Raw genomic sequence first — 21,312 nt, forward strand, 5'->3', positions numbered from 1 at the left:
GCCCACTGGTCATCCACAGTAACACCTCACTGAGTTTTAGTATATAAAGATGTAAGGCTTCTAAACCTTGATATCCTCCATTATCCCCCAAATGTCTTCAGCTTCGACGTCCCAACCTTTATCTAAGTCATGCCAAAATATTGTTCCTAAAACCAATTATATTGAAGAGAAGGAAGATGGGGAAGCCTACCGGAAAATTGATGCGGAAATATGTAGAGAAATGCTGCCAAATCTTCCGAAAGAGAAGGGTTGGATCACTGAACACTTGGTTCAGTACAAAGGGGTCTGGCTAAACCCTACCTATGCCTTAAAAGCAGCCGTGCAGCTTCAACACCATTTCAACTTATTCCAAACAACCGGAAGTCCTACCAGCGCCGCCCGTGGGTCGTCGCCCATATGCTTCTTGGCCACAATTCCGAAATCAGGTACGACGTGGCTTAGAGCACTCATGTTCGCTACACTCAACAGAAGCCTCTATGATCCTGCTTCTCCTCATCATCCCTTGCTCACAACTGGGCCCCACGACTGTTTTCCTTTCTTGGAGATGGATAACATGCTTGCAAACCATGATCACAGCCGTCCTGTATCCTCACTTGATCATGATCACGACGATCGTGACAGTGGTGATGGTATGATTAATAATTATGTTCCGCCTACAAGCACTACTCAACTCTTTGCGACCCACCTGCCTTACTCTTTGTTACCAAAATCTGTGACTACTTCTAGTAGTGCTTATTGTCTGTCAAAATTCGTTTACGTTTGCCGCAACCCTAAAGATGCATTCATTTCTTTATGGAAGTTCGGGAACAAAGTTAAACCAGTAAACACAGCACTTGCACCCTTATCAATAGAAGAAGCATTTGAGCTTTTCTGCCGCGGAGTCTACCCGTACGGGCCTTATTGGGACCATGTGCTAGGGTTTTGGAAAGCAAGCTTGGAAATGCCAGAGAAAGTTTTGTTCTTAAAATATGAGGATCTCAGGAAGGAGCCATCTGCTAATGTGAAGAGACTGGCTGAGTTCTTGGGTCAACCTTTTTCAGAGGAGGAGGAGAGCAAAGGGGTGGTGCAGCAGATCATAAAGCTTTGTAGTTTTGAGAATCTGAGCAGCTTGGAGGTAAATAAAACCTCCAGGACGCAACAGTACTTTGTTAAAGCCAATATTGTCTTCGAGAACAGTGACTTCTTCAGGAAAGGCCAAGTTGGGGATTGGAAGAACTTCTTCACTGATGATATGGCAAAACGTATGGATCGGATCATAGATGAGAGGTTCAGTGGTTCTGGATTGACATTTGCTAATCTATAGCTAGCCTTAAAAATTATTTGCTTAATTACTTATGTATTGTGCTTCTCTTTGGTCAATTTAACAATAAACTTGGCATATTAATTATGATCGAGCGGTACCACTATGAATAATAACAAGGATTCACTTTCGTGTTGCCGTTTCAGATAAATCATGTGTATATATCAATATGTGTGTCTAGTCAACTAGCTAATTCGCATTTTATGATCGAGTAGTATTATGCACATGTGTGTGTAAATGGGATTATGATGCAAGGATTTGCTTTCTCCATAATTGATATTTTTATACGTTTTCACAAATCGCGGAACCCTCCCTCATCCCCGCTCCCACGGTGTATTGCTTTTTGGCGGTCCATGCGAGGAGGTTGGGACCAAGGAAAATGCATGCACCACTTGTTGAACGACGATCATCGACGGAACTGACCCAGTTAATTAGCATCGGAAAGCTGCAAGGAGAGAAGTCCGGAACAGAAGAAAACTTTGTTTCGAAAGCTAGATAAATATCTGAAAAAAAAAAAAAAACTCACAGACTGCAAGGTTCTCCGAGGAAGGAAAGAGTTGTGAACTGCAGAAGACAACGGTTGAGAAGGACAAAACACAGATTCGCCACAAACCAAAGCACAGAGTTGAGAACCAACGAAAACAAAGCTTGAGAGCGAAGGATAAAGACTAATTGAAATAAGAAACGGAAAGAAAAGTGAAAGAACACAGCCCCAAAAGAGCAATCCACTATTAATGAACAGCACGGCAAGCCCGGAAAAACCCAAAGGCATTTCCAGCCTTCCACTATTAATGAACAGTGCCGGTCTCTAAGTTTTAGTGTATATAATTTTAAAGTTTGAGTACAAACAAGATAAAAATGTTACTTTATCACTTTTTTTATATCACATCTGTACAATTTTTCTAAACAAGACGAGTAAACAATCAAAGAGGCAGTAATTGATATCTTGGTAACCTCTAGTTACTCTACAATATTTCTCATGATCAATTTATCAAGGTAATTATTTTTTATATAGGTAATCATTAAAAGATTATTCTTGCACACGAAACAAAACATGATTAGTTTTAACCTCCACGACGCAACAGTACTTTGTTAAAGCCAATATTGTCTTTGAGAACAGTGACTTCTTCAGGAAAGGCCAAGTTGGCGATTGGAAGAACTTCATCACTGATGACATGGCAAAACGTATGGATCAGATCATAGGTGAGAGATTCAATGGTTCTGCATTGACATATGCTAATCCATAGCTAGCCCTAAAAATTATTTCTTAAGTACTTGTGTATTGTGCTTCTCTTTACTCAATTTAACAATAAACTTGGCATATTAATTACGATCGAGTGGTACCACTATGTGAATAAAGTAATGTTAAGGAGATCAAATTTTGTAAATTTAATGACATAAGTTGATGATTGGATTATTACTTAAATGTTGATTAATGTACTTATTTTTAATTGATGACACATTATTTAATTTGCAAATTTAGTTTATCTAGCATTGCTTTATAAAGAATAACAAGGAGTCACTTTCGTGTTGCCATTTTAGATTAATCATGTATATATTATTCAATATGTGTGTGTCAACTAGCTAGATGCAATTTATGATCGAGTATTATTATGTATATGCGTGTGTAAAAGGGATTATGATGCAATGGTTTGCCTTCCCCATAATTAAAATTTCTTAAGTTTTCACAAATCGCCGAACCCTCCCTCGTCATCTTCACTTTGGGAATTTTTTGAGTGCCAGAAACATGGGTACATTTGTAAAAAATAAAAAAATTATTGTACCAAAATATAGATACATTTTTCAAAACCAAAATAATAGATTCTAGGCTTAATAATTTTGGTAAATTCTTCAATTAAACTTGACACGGAACATTCTTAAATCAAAGAAAAATAATGTACCCCATATAAGTTTAAAATATAGGTTAGAAAAAAATAGCTTCACGGATCGATTTTGTATAGCATTCGTTTATAAGATTAGTCTACATGACATGAGCTCTCAGAATAGGATCCTGTCTTACATTTCCATTTACGTTGTAGGGAAGTCATAACATTTTTTTTCCTCACATTTTATGTTTCCGAAAATGATCCTATCAAATATTTTTATTTTTCCTTTGAATTACTCGTGTGCGTGTGTGTGTCCTATGCATTTTATGACGATACTGTAGGGAAGGTCCTATGGAAGAATAGTTCGATGCCAGGATGATCACGGTCCCTTGACTTGCCAAATGGTTTTTGGTATACCTATATAGGTCGTTAGAGATGCAATACAAACTTATTTAAGATTAAAAATTGAAATATCATATGAATGTGTACATTTAAGATTAAAAATTTGAAAAATATTTTTATAAAAAATGAATAAGTACAAACTTATTTTAATTTAATTTTGAAAATGTTTTGAATTGAAAAGTAATTAGGAGTTTAATGAACGTATGAGTATTAAAACCCTAAATCAATTACTAATTTTTATTTTTAATAATTATGTAATTGACTTTCATTAAAATTTAACAATTAATAAGATCTCAGTCAAGAAACATTAGTAAATAGAGACTAGATACTAACTTTTCCAAAATTAAATATTGTGCATCATTCTTCATGCTCACAGTTTATATCCCAATTTCTTCTACATCCATAACAAGTAAATTGTCTCAATTTTTCTTCGACCCCATCACTGGTTAATTATGTTGACTAATTTATGTTGCAGGTATTATATATCAACATGCGTACTAATAGGAGTTTATATATGTACAAAGATGGTTTTTTTTTTAATTATTTTCATAAATGATTTGTGACATCTCATTTTGAAATTTAATGTATTGTATTTTCAGTAGTAATAAAATTACCAAATGCCCTTGAGACACTACAGGAACCCTCAGCGTGGACCTCAATTTTTATTCACCCTTCAACTCTTATTTTACTCTTTTAAAATGGTACTCATTTTAACAAACAGATGGCCGGAAATGGAACTCAAATTAGAATTATAATGAACAAAGTTATACAGAAATTGTGTAAATCTACGCGGGACAGTTTCAAAATTCGAAATTTCCCTCGTGCAGAGCGCACCACTGCTCGGATTTAATTTTGACAGCAAGTCCACCTCAAAAAAAATGTCTTGTACTCAGCCTATTTAATCTACACAGTAAACCTCATGAACAGTAAATTAGTCAAATGTTTCTTCATCCCTAAAAAATACGATGACACAAAGTCTAAAAATGCACTGGTACGAACGATCTCCAACCCTATAAAATGCGCTAGCACCCAACCCATTTAAAATATTATTAATTTTTTTATAAAATAATAAATTTTATTTAAATTTAGTTTTAATTTCGGATAAGATTTTTAACCAATCTCTTCACGCCATGTGTCACTAACTGTTTACAATAATTTAGCTAAGATTTCGATAAGATTTTCAACCAATCTTATTACACCACGTGTCATTATCCGAATGTATTACTTTGTGGATATATTTTTAACCAATTCCGATACGCCATGTGTCATTATTTGTTTACAATAATTTAATCAAGATTTCGATAAGATTTTCAATCAATCACGGAGTGCCATGTGGCAATGTTCATAACCTCATCCTTTCTTTTTTTTGTCCATATAAACCCTACATCCATCATCATTAACAAACCAATCTCAATACTTCGCTTTAGCTCAAAATTCTTCTTCATCGTTTTTAAATCTTGAATTTTTACAACATCTTCTTCAAGAAGATTAAGATTGTCCAAACAGTTCGAGGAGCAACAGAAAAGCCCTGCCCTTGTTTGAGTGCAGGGTGAATGCCCTGCCCTTGTTTCTGGTGGAAATTAAAGTGAGAGCAGTTGGGAATTAAAATATAGATTTGATGGGTTTTAAAAGCCCAGTCTTGTCAACCATTATCCATCACACACTCTGCTCAAACCTCTCCCGTTGACCCTGTCGCCTCTCTCATCCCTCGCAACTCTATGCCTGTCCTGCCTCTCCCCCTCCATAACTCTCCTTCTCCCTCTCGGAAAAACCGAGAACCGCCACTAAACCATCTTCAATGACCAACCTTTCAAACTTCCCAAAATTACCTAGGGCCCTCTGCCACTGCTTGGCCGTGCCACGTTCGGAGGAAAACGGAAGTTTATGTTTTGACTCGCGACGAACCCAACCGTCCCCGACTCGGTAAGCTTTAGCTTCTCCTTCTCAAGACGTTCCCTCAAATTTCCAGTGAGGTATGATGTTTGCATGCGTACTGGATTTTTTCGGGATGCATTTTTCGTCGGGAATTACTTTCAATCAAGAGTCCTGTTACTTTCCCTTTGTATCTTATCTTTGGCCATGGATGGTCAAAAAAAAAAACTTAGGTTAGTAATCATAAATCACAAAACTATAAACGAGTATCTTTTGTCTTGTGAAATATGTTTTAATGTATCTGATCTGACTTTTTTGTATGTAATATTTAGTCACACAGTTGAAGCTACTTTTGACTTAAAATTTTGAATATTTAGTTAATCTCACAAGGTTAGAGAGCAATATCTGCACTTAGGTAGAATACCGAGCGATTCCCCAGACTTCCTGTTGATTATTGCTTCTTGGTATGGTCATCTGTTCTTTCATGTTATAAGGGACGTATAAGTATCGAAATAGACTTGTTAATGTGAAGTATTTTGATATAGTTATGTTTTGTGTTCTCAGAAAATAGACGAGAAAGCAATCACAGAGGTATTTCTAAAAGTTTTGGGCAACCTTATAAAATGGTGCAGATACCTGCGGAAATGCCTCGCATGGAATAGGTAATATCAACTATAATGCTGGCTTGAATTATTAATTCTTCGTAGAGTCATTTAAAATTTCTTTTATACACTACTAATTGTTGTTTTAGATTCAGCGCACGCGATTGACTCTTTTCATTGATCTGGGGTTTTAGGTGCGAAGTGTTAAAAACACGGATGCAACATCATCTGGGGAGGTTACAGCCTACAGTGTTTTTCGTCTAGAGATGGCCAATGCAATTGGAGTTTACCTAGAAGTAAGTTTGACCTGAATTATATATGCTTTGCCATCTGTTCTTCATGCCCTTTGAGAGTTCTGTAATTTTCACCTTGTATCTATCTGTTATACCGTTGAAGTTACTGTGACTTACAATTGTGAATGTTTGGTTATCTCACCAGGCCAGAGGTCCAATATAAGCACTTAGTTATGTCGAGGAATTCCCTAGACCTTCTGCTGATTTGAGATATCCAAACTTACGGAGTTCCACAGGTATCCACAAAATTCCAAGATAACATATTCTAGTCTTTGTAAGTTTGGATATCTCAAAATTAGTGGGAATTGAAAGTGGTAATCAAATTGGTCTTCAGTTTTCAAAAAGTTGAAAATGAAATAGATGTCAAAAGGCCACGAGTTTTTCGAATTTGGCTTTCAATTTTTAGTTTTTAACTTTCAAGGAAATGAGAACTTAAAACTTAAAATTGAAAGGCTTTTATTGTTTCATCACCTTTTTGGTTTGTTGGACAGATAATTTTGTCTATTAAAAACCTATATACAATGAAATAATACTATTCAATTAAAGATCAAAGAAAATACTAATTAAACTATTAACAAAATTAAAAAAATAAATTAATAGTTACAGAATCATACTGCAGAAGTGCGGTGCTTAATTTACACACACAATTTGATATGAATGATTTTAATTGAGATTAGCATAGGAGTTATAGGCCGATGAATAGTTTAACCCAAAATCACTCACTATAATTGTTAATTAAAAATACATACCACCTTCAAAGCTAGGTACAAGGAGCAACCAAAAAAAAAAAAAAAGTATATATATATGATGGTGTGCATCACTTGCACCCGATCCATCATTGTAAATAGTAGCATAATGCAACTCTCGAGCACCGTGTCTAATCCCAACCATTGGACACTTACAACTATAATTTTCTTTGCATTCTTTGTCATGGTTGAAATTAGGGACATAATAAAAAATGTGGCCGCTTGGAACTCCATGTTCTACGTAGCATATATATGTTGAAAATGCAACCCTACGTCTTGGTTTACAAAGGTAGTTCCCCTATTAACAAGTGCTTCCATTGATGCATTACTTGCCTTAGACTTTAAATTATCAACTAAATTCTCCGTTGCTCTAAATTCACCACACACCAAACCAACAATAGGTGGGTTTTTGAGAATTGTTTGAATTTTAAGGTTATCGCTTATTACTAAAGAAAAAAAATACAAAATGCATATGTAAAGACATTGAAAATAAAAAAAAAATAGTGGATTAATTGAAAATAATAAATAGAGATAAAGAAAATTATAGAGAAAATTACTTCTGGTGTCTTCAAGATCGACGATCCTTGCATCCGATCCCAATGTGAAGCCATAGTCCAAAAGCATGGGTAAAACTTTAGTACCCGGGAAATTCTGTCATTTAAAAAGTCACTTTTAACAGTAATTTATTCAGCCATGCTCTTGGAGCATGGCTTTACATTGGGATCGGATGCAAGGATCGTCGATCTTGAAGACACTAGAAGTAATTTTCTCAATAATTTTCTTTATCTTCATTTATTATTTTCGATTAATCCACTATTCTTTTTTATTTTCAGTGTCTTTAGATGTGCATTTTGCATTTTTTTTTCTTGAGTAATAAGTGATAACCTTAAGATTCAAATAATCCTCGAAAACCCATCTATTGTTGGTTTGGTGCGCGGTGACTTTGGAGCAACGGAGAATTTAGTTGATAATTTAAAGTCTTAAGGCAAAAAGTAATGCATCAATGGAAGCACTTGCTAATAGTAGAACTGCCTTTGTAAACCAAGACGTAGGGTTGCATTTTCAACATATGTATGCTACATAGAACATGGAGTTCCAAGCAGCCACATTTTTTATTATGTCCTTGATTTCAACCATGACAAAGAATGCAAAGAAGACTATAGTTGTAAGTGTCCAATAGTTGGGATTAGATACGGTGCTCGGGAGTTGCATTATGCTGATGTTTACAATGATGGATCGGGTGCAAGTGATGCACACCATCATTCGTATTTACTGTTTTCTGATGGAATGAGGGTGAAAAATGTTGATACTGCCAACGATTACAACAAGAAAATTCAAGATGAATTTGAACCAAGCAAGTCCTCTCCTCTCGGCCACGTCATGTCTCTTCTCGTTTGGAGCTTAAATTTCAATTTTCATAAATTTTGAATGGTTGATAGTTGCTACAAGTGTAAGTGATTTGCTGTAGTAATACAGAATCAAGAGATTCATAGCTTGTGGAACAAGATCTAGAATGGTATTTGAGAAGAAACATGCTCTCATAGCTTGTCTTCTTTTTTGCGGTCCACATTTTCGTGCTCTCATCCTTGCACTAGACAATTTTTGAAAGACCACCCCTTTATCCAGGTTAGTTTCCTTCATTTTCTTGCTGCATTTTCTCTTCTACTTGGACCTCCGTCGATCGATTTTCTCAATGCAAGTGTGTATCTGTCAGTTGTTAAAGAATCATGGAATGTTTTACGTCGATCGATTTTTCTATGGGCGTTGTTGAGTTGAAGGTAATCTTAGTCTATTAAAATTCCTGATTTTCACAAGTTTAATTAAGGTATTCGATTTTGGGTTGCCAAAGTAACACATTTTGCTGCTAAAGGAAGTTCTGGAGAGACTAGGGGTGGAAACAGGAGAAGGATAAAGGGAAATTTTATTGAGACTCATTTATCATCTTTTTACATTCAACTTATATTTCTTATCTTGATATTCCGAAAGTGCCCAACAAATCTTTTTTTACACTCATAATGAAAAAGAACAAAAAAAAAAAAAGTAAAATTACAGCACTAAGAACTTTCGACCACCCCATCTCTCCAAACCCCAACCACTCCCAATCTCTACCCATCCCTAACCCTCCATTGCCACCTCTCCTACCACCCACAACGAAAACTCCAAAGATCTCAGGCATCACTCACTCTAACTTGTCATTCAAGGACTGGATAGTTAGACAAAAGGTATTCGAGAACTTCATTACTCACTCTAATTTGTAGCAAATGAATAACTTTGAGGGACTTGAAACAGGGAGTGTGTCTACAAGAGTGTAGACTTGGATTGTCAAAACTCATTAAGTTCTCCCATGCATAATGCAAGAACTGCTCCAACATAGACCCTGTATTTCATTATTTGCACTGATACTAATACATAATAGCTTGCGGGCAAATGCATATCGTTGGAAGCTAGCAAAACCGTCAGCGAAAAACTCCAACTCAATTGTTTGAACTCTCTTTTCTAATGCAGACTAAATCCAACTATGAATGGAACTTCCATTGCAAAACCTAGAAAGAAGCAAGCCTTGAGTCGTTCTATGTTCGGGTCTTTATGTTGTGCCAACACTTGATTCACCCATATGGTGTATCTAAAGCTTGGCTGGGATCAAATTTGAGAGTTATGGTAAACGCCCAGAAATACCACCATCACCTAGAAATACTTGTAGCTGCTGCATGCTTGAGCAGCAAGAGAGAATGTACAAACAAGAAAGATTAGATGGGGATAGTGATGGTTGAGATATTTGGGGTTTTCATTGTGGGTGGTGGGGAATGTGGTTGTGTGGGGTTGGAGAGGGGTATAAATTGAGAGTGGTTGGAAGTTGGAGAGATGGGATGGCATGAGTTTCTTGGTGCTTATTTTTATTTTTTATTTTTTTTTCATTTTGAGTGTAAAAAGAAAATTATTGCGCACATTCAGAATTTTAAGATAAAAAATAATAAGTTGGGTGTAGAAAGAGAATAAATGAGTCTAAATAAAATTTCCCAAGAGGATAGATAATAATGGTGTGGTGATGTGATAAAGGTTATTTTAGGAATAATAGTGGGTGAAAAAATAGGATTTTAATTTTTATAGTAAGTGAGGTTATAATGGGGTGGGAAAATAGGACAATGAGGTTGGTCTTCTGGTAGCACTAATAATTAAATGCATATAAATTTAAAAACAAGGGTAAATTACATTTTGCCCATTTTTGCTTGAGTATAATTGCAATTTCATACATTTTTAAAACATTTCATTCACATACTTTTTTTAATATTTCATTCAAACCTCATACAATTGTCTCTTTTTCTAATTAGTTTTAAACATAATAAAGAGTTTGAGGAAGTCACCAGGGGGGAGAATAAATGGGAAATAACGTGTCGTCGGGAGAGATGGAAGTAGTGGAGCCACCTAAAGCATTTTATAGAAAGCAGTCCCATACAGGGTGCGGTGTCGGGGACGATAAAGCCGGTAAGGATGTCGTTGACGGACTTGTTACAGATGAACATGCAGATGGGGATGGATTCGAATCAAGGAGGAGGCGGCGGCGAAAGAAGCTTCCCAAACCAAGAATCAAATTTTTGGTTGCAGACAAGCACAGAGGAAATGGGATAGAGTCGGGGGGTGAGATGGGGTTATTGGGGCAAGCATTGCCCAGATCCTCTTTTCAAATTTTTAAAGTTTTTAATTAAAACCTAAATTGATTTTTTACCAACTAATCCTTTTTCATTATTTTTAATTCACAGGGTGCAAGGTTGGCATCCATATTAGCACAAATGTGGACTTTATATTTGTCACGTTATCACTTAACAGATTTTTTAACGGATGTATGAAACTTGAAAGAAAGTATGAAATTAAAATATTTTAAAAATATTATATGAAGTTACAATTGATATCAAACTTGAGAGCGTAAAATGTAATTTAACCATGATTAATTTTACACGCAAAATAAATAGAAATAAGGAAAAGAAAACATAATCTGCTAAACGAGAAGGGTATTATAGTCAAATCGTTGAAAGTTTAAGTATCCCCAAAACTATTCAGAAAAATAAGCATTGTCGCCAAACATCTCTCTGTGACAAGCACATAAGAATGAAACGCCGATTTGAAGGCGGACCAGGAGAATCCGCGGAGGGGGAGAATCCAATTCCGGCCCAACCCACAAAGCTCCGAGGTGAGATTCGGACTCCTAGTATTGGTATTCTTTTCAATTTTAGGTTTTAGGGTTTGTGAGGGGACGATTCTCTGTTTCAATTTTTGCTTTTAGGGGAAGATTGGCAGCAGCATTGTGTTTAATTAGGGTTTCATGCATTTCAATTCCGGCTGCATATGTTTGTTGCAATCTGCTCCCTGTTTTTAAGGTTTTGCTTGACTTGATGCCTAATTTTGTTTAGTGTTTAATTATTAATAGCCAGAGATTTAATTTACAATGAATTTTAAACCGAATTGTGTAGCTAAGCTAGATACTCATTTCTCAATCAATTAAGTATCGCACTGCCTTCTTGAGAACTGCTTTTGCTGCTTCAGATGTCAGAAACACGAAATTCTTATAACTCCTGTCAACAAAATTAAAGCAGAACTTATGGAACTTGGGAAGATAATACTTACACAGTTAAAGCAGAACTTACAGAGCTTTTAGAACTTTAAGAACTATCGGGAGGAAAGTCTGAGACATACCTGTAGGAATTACCCACCCACATAGGGATTGCAATTCGTTTAGTTTCGTCTTCCCTCGCGAGCTTCTCGTTTCTTTTATGATGTTGTGTTTGAGATTAGTATGAATAGGGAGAGTAGCAGTTTTTCAGTTCTCCATTTAAAACGTGTTTCATATTTCTGAGAGTGTGAGAGTGGGAATTGTAAATTAACTTATTAAAAATGCTATCAATTGTGAAAGGTCAAATTTTTTTTTGCTTTCATATATTAGGTATCTTACCAGTTATTAGGTATTGGTATAGTGTTTGTTCTCTTTCTAATATTAAAGTGGTCTCAAGTTACGAATGTCCTCACTCTCATAATTTGTTGAAACATATTTAGTTAATTTGTTTTTTTTTTTTTTTTTTGTTATGCCCCACATGAGCTAAATCTTTGGTCCGCCACTAATTAATGTATCTGTACATTTTCTCTAAAACACAGATGCAGATAAGAATAAAGAAAAAATTTCTGTTAAAGACTCTCCGACGACTCATCTCACAAAAGTAGAGGCTGCTCAAGACTCTCAGACTCAACTCCAGCTTGAGGAGAAGAATACTCTTCCATCTTTTCTCAAGGAGGACAATAATCCCACATGCCTAGCCCGTCCTAAACTCATAATCAAGCCAGGCACATTTTCCTCTATGCCGTCTACTTGTCCAATTTGCTCCGAGTATGGACACTTTCCTGGTATGTGCCCCTGGAGGAAACGGCTCCCAAAGGGCGTAACTCAGGTAGGCAAGGGCTATGTAGTAAAGTGGGGGCGTGCTGTTTTTCTTGAGTGTGTTTATTGTTATGAGATTGGTACCCACATGCTTAATGACTGCCCGCATTTTAAAAAACTACTTGAGGAAAATGGAGGGGATGCGCCCTTGCACCTCTGTTTCCTCGGTCATATACCACTTGCTGATTGCTGAAGCTGAGGAGGACTATGAAAATAGACTGCGTTTTCAAGTGAGTCGCTTTTACAAATGGTATAGAAAAATGTGCAATTTTTTTTTATTGTTGTCATCAAATAAGGGTCGTATTTAGCTGATTAAGAAGATATTCAATAACTATCTAATTAAATCAGCTCTTACATAAAATTTATAATGTTTGCGATCCCAAAAAATTGTCGTATGGAAAATGTATGCATTTTTCGTTTCTTCTTGCTCATCGTTCATTATTTTTCATTACGAGCAGGGCAAATCAAATTTTCAGACAAGGATGATGTTTTTGTACTACAATGTGTCCGAAAGGAGTGGACCAACAGTGGCTTGCCATGTTACAAAAGGTCAAACATGCAAACACAAATGAATGCTTCCTCTTGCAAAGTTTGTCCATTGGGGTATAGCTCTGGAGAGCTGAGGGAGGCAGCAACACAAATGAAACCAGCATATTTTCATTCTTTTTCTGCCTCGAAACAAGCATTTCATCAACCCTTGAAATTTTCCCAAACATTTTTTCGCACAATTACACAGATATTCAGCATTTCGCTTGGAACTGTCACATTTCTTTTTTTCCAATATATGGAACAATGCTACCCTTACTCATCCTCGAGTTTGAGTACCGATCAATGAGTGTAGCTTTCCTTGATCAACAAGTCTAGCTTTCGACTTTATCAGGTTTCTAGAACTAACAAATGTTTTGTGAATTGGCAGGCCGGCCACTCGTGTAGAACAAGTAACTATTTATTACTTGTGTAGAACGTAATTGAGCATGAAGTATAAATGTTAGTAATAAGAACTTGATGATTGAAAGAGTGAGATCGAGAATACAAGGGGGCCTGAACGGCTGAACCCAGGTGTTCTGGCTTACTTAGCTTATCCCCTCACTTGGTTATACAAATTGTTAACTTTAGTTGATACAACTTATATGCTATTAGTCTTCTCAGTTCATGTAGATATGATTCGCTTATCTCACCAGGTTAGAGGTGCAATATCAGCACTTCGGCATACCAAGCAATTCCCCAAACTTCTCGCTGATTTTCAGATATCCAAACTTACGGAGACTAGAATGTGTTATATATGAATTCTGCGGATACCTGCGGACACGGCTTGCATGGAATAGGTAATCTCAACTTTCAATGCTTGCTTGAAAACTTAATTCTTCTGCACACAATCCTTTAAACATTCTTATGAACACTGCTATTTGCATATTTAATTTTCTACAATTTAGAACTTTAGAGGCAATTGATCAGGACAGGAGACTTTTTCTGGTTTCCTTGTGCTTTCTGATATGGGTTGAAGCTGCAAAGTCTGCCTTCTCCCCGAATGTATTTGTTACATATTTCACCGTGTAAGCCTGAAACATCATGCAGTTTGCGGATTAGTCTTCTCAGTTCATGTAGATATGATTCGCTTATCTAAACTCCATATTATAACAGAACTCTCTTTGTCAACCAAAAGAGGTGAAAAGATTATTTAGTTTTCTATCACAACAAAAAAGTTAAGGGTATTAATGTAATTTCATAAAACATAATTTTGCTGTTTTTTGTTTAAGCATCACTTACAGATGATTTAAACATCTCTAATTTTAAAAATTAAAAAAAATAAAAAATAAAAAACCTCCCTCCATCGCTCCTTACTCCCACTTTCTCTTTCACTATCTTCCTCTTTCCTTCAATTTAAAAAAAAAAAATGAGACATTTCACACACACTCTGTGTGTGGGCATATACTAGTTGTTTATTTATTTTAAAAGTTATTGTTGTTTTTAATTTTTATACATGCTTTTGTAGACTCTTTTAATCTCAATAACTTCCATGTACACTCCAACTGGTCTTGCTAATAACTTTCATCTTACAAATAGATTATATTTTTTTCTAGGTAATTTTTTTTTTCTGTTAAAAGGAAAAACTTGTTGAATACCTGCCATCCGATTGGACTTAGTATATATGATGCAAGTGTCCAGAGTATTTCAGGCTTAGATATTCTTTTTCTTTTGTAATGAGGTATCACATATTTTGGCATCTTCATAGGACCTCTCTACCTATGCTGGTCATCACCTAAGGTGTCATTAGGGTTATTGTGTTCTTTTTCACTCTATATATGTCTGTTGGTGTTTTTGGAATTCTCAAATATGGACAGATCTTCGTGATGGAGAGGTCTGTTAGTACTTGCGTATTTAATTTTCACGCTTGTATGTTAAATCGAGTGATGACAGATATGAGATCGACATGTATGTGAAAGTGCCTCGTAAAGTTTATTTTATTTTATTTTTCTAAAAACAAGTTCTATTTTTTGCAGGTTTGTGCTCTTTTGGTTGGTGGAAGTAAACTTTTACATACTTTCTCCAGGCATGGCAACTCTTATTCATCCTCGAGTAAGAGTAGCTTTTGACTATATCCTTAGTTTCTCTTAGGCATTTTAGTTCAATATGAATATTAGGACTTATTGTATTTGTGCTCTGTTTTTATATATCGAGTCAGTGTATCAAGTGAAAGTAACAAGTTTCAATCTGCCAGATTATACCTCTTGCTGAATCTGGAACAAAGATGGGGGACCGAATAGAGCGGAATCGTGATGTCAAGAGACAGGATAAAGGATGGTGCGGTGCGGCTTAAAAATCAGACTTGGGGAAGTGACGAATCGATATCTGCGAGTGTTGGGGTAGAAGAGAAAGAGTGTGTGTATGGCTGAGAAAACCAAACCATCGAAGTGAGAGCTGGCGACTCGATTAGGAAGGTTTATAATTGCTTCGCTGATGCTGTGTTTTATGTAAAATGGGGAAAAGAGAGGAGTGCTCAAATATCCTTGTTTTGCTTTTGGATGCTTTGATAAGTAGTGACAAACTGTTTTTTTCATATGAATCAATATTTATTTTGTTTGTGCACATGTGATCGATTGCCTCCGTGACTAGGGCCTCTTCGTATTAATCTCATTGTACCCGAGTTCAAAGCTTTTTCCGTTTTAGTGCAGTTTTAGATTAAAAGGCAAATTCAAATTAAATACGCAGAAAATGACCCAATTGGTTGACTCTCATCCATCAATACTATTTTAAGAAAACACTCATTTTACCCTTTTTTTTTAACAAGTTTTAAAATAATTAAATGGGCCAAATCAGATAAATGGTTTTAGTGGTCATAAGGTATTTGGATGATACGGTAAGAAAATTCAGATTTAAAATCTTGTAGTAAAGTTTTTTAAAATTTATTCCAAATTTTAACGTCCGTCCTTTTCCGTTAGCCTGCACGTGAGGGATCCCACTACCTGCATTAGAGCAGTTCCACAGGAGGTGGAATAGCCCAGCACCCTGTCCAAAACAAAGGCCAGCACCTTGTCCAAGTGCTTCGGCCTGCAAAACAGCCTGGCACCCAGCCCAAGCCAGGCAACAGACCAGCCCATTTCGGACAAACCTAGAAGCTGGCCTATTTGGCTGGCGCGCAACTGGGCGCAAGTAGGAGACAAGGGTGCAGGCGGCGGGGCCCACTTGTCAGCCCACTTTTGTTTACCCGGATGAGGGCTACGTGGCCCTCCTCAAAGTCGTTGGATTTCCAACGGCTAGTTTTTGTAGGCCGTTGGATTTCCAACGGTAAAAAAAAATTAAATTAAATTTTAAAATGGACCATCCGATTACAGATCAATAGTCCACATTTTTTCACCAAAAAATAAAATAAAACAAAAAAAAAAGCCCAACAGTCAGAATTTTGACCGTTGGCCACGTGGCAGCTCGTTGGCTGTTGGATTGAATATTTTTCAAATCCAACGATCCAGATTAATTGACAACATTAAAACTTATTAAAAATTATGATTTTTTAAAAAAAAAAATACAGAAAAATTTTAAAAAATTAATTTTTTTTCTATAAATACCTAACCCTCATCTTCCACCTTACACCATATTTCAATATTTTCTACACTTTCTACACTTTCTACATTTGAATATTTTGTACACTTTGAGAGAAAAAAATGACTTCGTGGAAGCTTATTGAAGATGTTACGTTGTGTGAATGTTGGGTTCACACTACTCATGATCCGATTACGGGTAATGAGATGGATAAGCAAGAAATGTGGAGTAAAATTACGAAAGCGTTTTACGATGCACATGGAAAAGATGCCAGATCTAGTCAATGTCTTCAAGGTCGTTGGAAAAAACTCAACGCATCCTTTACTTGTTGGAAAAATGCCATCTCTCATGCTTCCAGTAATCTGCGTAGTGGGACATGTTTAGCGGATCAGGTAACAATATTTTTATTTATTTATATGCATTCCACCCACATCAATATTTTAATTTATTTAATTTCTTATGTAATTTTTATGTAATTTCTTATGCAATTTTTATGTAATTTCTTATGTAATTTTTATGTAATTTATATGCCTCATCTTCGCCTCCACCTTCGTCAAGATTGACCAATTCTTCCTGTTGTGCCAACAACCTTTTCTGATGCTCTTGCAACTGTTTATACACTCTCCTTGAAGAAGACATTGTAAGAACTCAAGATTTGAAAACGATAAAGAAGGATTCTGAGCTAAAAAAAAGAATTGAGTTTAGTGTGAGGATGGATGTAGGGATGTAGGGTTTATATGGACAAAAAAAGAAAAGATGAGGTTCTAGATAATGCCACGTGGCACTATGTGATTGGTTGAAAATTTTATCGAAATTTTGGCTAAATTATTATAAACAGGAAGTGACACGTGGCGTGTCTGGATTGGTTGAAAATCTTATCAGAAATCTATCTACAAAATAGTACGTTCGGATAATGATACGTGACGTGACAAGATTGGTTGAAAATCTTATCGAAATCTTGCCTAAATTATTGTAAACAGGAAGTGACACGTGGTTTGTCGGGATTAGTTGAAAATCTTAGCGGAAATCTATTCACAAAATAGTACGTTCGGATAATGACACGTGGCGTGACAAGATTGGTTAAAAATCCTATCCAAAATTAAAACTATTTTTTAATTTATTATTTTATAAAAAAAATATTTAATATTTTAAATAGATTGGGTGCCAGCGCATTTTGTAGGGGTAGAGATCGTTTGTGCCATCGCATTTTTAGATTGGGTGCCAGCACATTTTTTTAGGGGTGGAGATGCTTTGGCCTATTACTGTTCATTAGGGTATATTACTGTTCACTAAAGTGGATAAATGAGTTGGGTGCTAGCGCAAAGTCCTTAGGGGTGAAGTTGCTCTTCGCAGACCCCATCGAAAGCTTAAGTTAAAGGTGTCTGATTTCTTTTGCGGTCTACTACCAAAGCAACATTTTGATATCGATACGAAACCAAATTACCCATCAAACATATAATCAAAGAATTGCAAAAATTAGAGGTCCAGTTACAATATCTCAAATATTTAGGCAAAATTCCTACGAAACCCACATTTTCTTGGCACAATTCAAGAACATTAAAAAATTAATAAATTGGATGCAAGAACTAAATCAAGCCAATCAAATCCACGGTCAATTTGAATTGGCATAGAACAAATCACGAATTAAACGGTTGAAATAGTAAACAAAATCCAACCCAAAACACCCAATTTTGTCACTCTAGAACCAAACAATTGCAAACCCAAATAAGAGAATACCCAATTCAATCACAACAACAATTGAAAACAAAAACAAGAATTGGAATTTGTAAAAGAGGAAGTCAATCACAACAACAAACGACGACAATTGAAGAACCAAACCGAGAGAGTGTGGGAAATTGGGAATCGATTTGGAGAGCGTTCCTTTCAGTGTTGGGTGATCGCCGTCAATCTCAAGAGCCGGTGGAAACTGGGTTTCTAGGTTGAAATGCAAGAATTGGAAAAATTGGGTTCAATGATTAAGGCGAATCAGAGGTCTAGAGGGGGAGAGAGAGTGGAACGGTTTGGTTAATAAAACTCACGTGTAGTCTAACCGAGGAAGAGCGAAAGTTTACACTATGTTTGGACGGAAGAAATTAATTATTTTAATAATTCTAAATTTTTTATTAAGTGTTTAGTCATGTGACATAAATATAGCAGTCACGTCAGTATAAATGAGAATCTCATATTTGCCATGTCATCACTTAACGGTTAATTTAACAGATTTTGTAACGGTTATATGAAATTAAAATAAAATAATAATAAATATATGAAATTAAAATATTTTAAAGATATTATATGAAATTGTAATTGTACCGAAACCTAAGGAGATAAAATGCGGTGTACCAAAAAAAAAGGCACAAGACACGCATTTTGTGCGTTTGAGAATTTTCTGAATTGACAAACGGTCAATGATTATTTTTACACGCAAAATAAGTAAATAAATAAATAGAAACTAAGGAAAAGAAAGCATAATCTGTGAAGTGTGAAGGGTATTAGAGTCAAATCGTTGAAAATTTTACTATCCCCAAAACTATTTCACTAAAATAAACAAAAATTGTCGCCAAACCCAAACTGGTGCCCCCTTCTCTCCCTCTCTCTCTGACAAACGCAAAACCATGAAACGCCGGTTCGAAGGCGGACCAGGAGAACCCGCGGAGGGGGAGAGTCCAATTCCGGCCCAACCCACGAAGCTCCGAGGTGAGGTTCAGAGTCCTAGTATCGGTATGCTTTTCAATTTTAGTTTATAGGGTTTGTGAGAAGGACGATTATCTGTTTCAATTTTTGTTCTTAGGGTTTGTGTGGAGGAAGATTAGCAGCAGCATTATGTTTAATTAGGGTTTCATGCATTTCAATTGCGGCTGCATATGTTTTTAGGATTCCGGTGCTGGAATTTAATTAGGGTCCCAATTTTTTTCGGTGTTTAATTATTAATAGCTAGAGATTTATTTTACAATCAATTAAGTATTGCAACTTTGATTGGTTTTCCCAGTTACTGAGTAGAATTTTAAACCGAATTGTGTAGCTAAGCTAGATACTCATTTCTCAAGCAATTAAGTATCGCAGTTCTGTTTGATTTGGCCTGGCCGGCCACTCGTGCAGAAATATTTCAAGTAGCTATTTATTACCTTTGTAGAACGTAATTGAGCATGAAGTAGTAAAAAGTACTTGATGATTGAATGAGCGAGATCGAGAATACAAGTAAGGGCCTGAACCCAGATGTTCTGGCTTACTTAGCTTATCCCCTCACTTGGTTATACAAAGAGTTAACTTTAACTATGTAGTTGATACAGCTTGTAGGCTAATAAGACTATAGGTTAATATTTGTGCGTTCACATAAAACAAATCTACACCGTTGAAAACTAAAATGCATTATTGGATAATTGTAAATTAACTTGTTAAAAATGCTATCAATTGTGAAAGGTCAAAATTTTTTACTTCATATTTTAGGTTTCTTACCAGTTATTAGTTATTGGTATAGTGTTTGTTCTCTTTCTAATATTGAAGTGGTCTCAAGTTACGAATGTCCTCACTCTCATAATTTGTTGAAACATATTTAGTTAATTTGGTTTTTTTTTTTTTTTTTGAGCTAAATCTTTGGTTCGCCACTGATTAATGTATCAATGCTTTTCTCTATAACACAGATGCAGGTAAGAATAAAGAAATAGATTCTGTTAAAGACTCTCCAACGACTCATCTCACAAAAGTAGAGGCTGCTCAAGATTCTCAGACTCAATTCCAGCTTGAGGAGAAGGATACTGTTCCAACTTTTCTCAAGGAGGACAGTAATCCCACATGCTTAGCTGATGAACTCATAATCAAGCCAGGCACATTTTCCTCTATGCCGTCTAGTTGTGAAATTTGCTCTGAGCCTGACCACTGGTATGATATGTGCCCCTGGAGGAAACGGCTCCCAAAAGGCGTTACTCAGGTTGGCAAGGGCTATGTAGTAGAGCGTGGTCGTGCTGTTCGCCTTGAGTGTGTTTATTGTTATGAGATTGGTACCCACATGCTTAATGACTGCCCGCATTTTAAAAAACTACTTGAGGAAAATGGAGGGGATGCGCCCTTGCACCTCTGTTTCCTCGGTCATAGACCACTTGCTGATTGCTGAAGCTGAGGAGGACTGGGTGCATGTGTGCTGCAGCTTTTGAATTACCGTTTCATTTTAGTGCTCTAGGTTATATATATGTTGTTATCTTTTTCTTCTGCAACAGAGTTTGGGACTTCATCTACATTTCCTACCTCTTCAACTATCTCTTCAGTTGTTATCTTTTCCTTCTTCAAGCCATCTTCTGCAAGCCTTTCTTTTTCTTCTTCTTCAAGCCATCTTCAGTTGAACCTCTCTCAATATGCGAACCCCATTTTCGCATTTCAAATATTAGGACTTATTGTATTTGTGCTCTGTTTTTTATATATCGAGTCAGTGTATCAAGTGAAAGTAACAAGTTTCAATCTGCCAGATTATAACTCTTGCTGAATCTGGAACAAAGATGGGGGACCGAATAGAGCGGAATCGTGATGTCAAGAGACAGGAATAAGGATGGTGCGGTGCGGCTTAAAAATCAGAACTTGGGGAAGTGACGAATCGATATCTGTGAGTGTTGGGGTAGAAGAGAAAGAGTGTGTGTATGGCTGAGAAAACCAAACAATCGAAGTGAGAGCTGGCGACTCGATTAGGAAGGTTTATAATTGCTTCGCTGATGCTGTGTGCCGGCAGGAAATTTTTAATGAAATTTTAGAGGTTTGTGAATAGTGTAAGACCATCTCCAACCAATCCGGTCTAAGGGTCATAGGGTCGAAAATACCTT

General features: G+C 36.2%; 1 protein-coding gene and 2 long non-coding RNA genes across 7 annotated transcripts; all 3 read left to right on the top strand.

The window, feature by feature from the left end:
• Positions 1 to 58: 58 nt before the first annotated feature.
• Positions 59 to 1,387, top strand: LOC137711504 (flavonol sulfotransferase-like). Its single transcript, XM_068450742.1, has one exon. The coding sequence runs from the start codon at positions 92 to 94 to the stop codon at positions 1,301 to 1,303; it is 1,212 nt and encodes a 403-aa protein (XP_068306843.1). The 5' UTR covers positions 59 to 91; the 3' UTR covers positions 1,304 to 1,387.
• A 3,637-nt stretch (positions 1,388 to 5,024) lies between these two features.
• LOC137710337 (uncharacterized) lies at positions 5,025 to 15,606 on the top strand. Of its 4 annotated transcripts, none has more exons than XR_011064969.1 (10): positions 5,025 to 5,451; positions 5,965 to 6,062; positions 6,197 to 6,298; positions 6,441 to 11,227; positions 12,187 to 12,696; positions 12,925 to 13,015; positions 13,383 to 13,525; positions 13,648 to 13,791; positions 14,968 to 15,043; positions 15,186 to 15,606. It is a non-coding gene; the product is annotated as an uncharacterized lncRNA (long non-coding RNA). The 4 variants fall into 4 exon arrangements; XR_011064970.1 differs by having other exon boundaries at positions 6,441 to 8,667; positions 8,756 to 11,227; positions 12,925 to 13,525; XR_011064968.1 differs by having other exon boundaries at positions 12,925 to 13,525.
• A 3,450-nt stretch (positions 15,607 to 19,056) lies between these two features.
• LOC137710338 (uncharacterized) lies at positions 19,057 to 20,774 on the top strand. Of its 2 annotated transcripts, none has more exons than XR_011064973.1 (2): positions 19,057 to 19,225; positions 20,146 to 20,774. It is a non-coding gene; the product is annotated as an uncharacterized lncRNA (long non-coding RNA). The 2 variants fall into 2 exon arrangements; XR_011064972.1 differs by having other exon boundaries at positions 19,057 to 19,201.
• Positions 20,775 to 21,312: the final 538 nt, after the last annotated feature.

Source organism: Pyrus communis, chromosome 12 (genome assembly GCF_963583255.1).
Source record: "Pyrus communis chromosome 12, drPyrComm1.1, whole genome shotgun sequence".
In the NCBI taxonomy this organism is placed as follows: domain Eukaryota; kingdom Viridiplantae; phylum Streptophyta; class Magnoliopsida; order Rosales; family Rosaceae; genus Pyrus; species Pyrus communis.

Bases quoted from the DNA above. Each gene is read 5' to 3' on its own strand.
- LOC137711504 (XM_068450742.1), top strand. From the start codon at position 92: ATGTCTTCAGCTTCGACGTCCCAACCTTTATCTAAGTCATGCCAAAAT.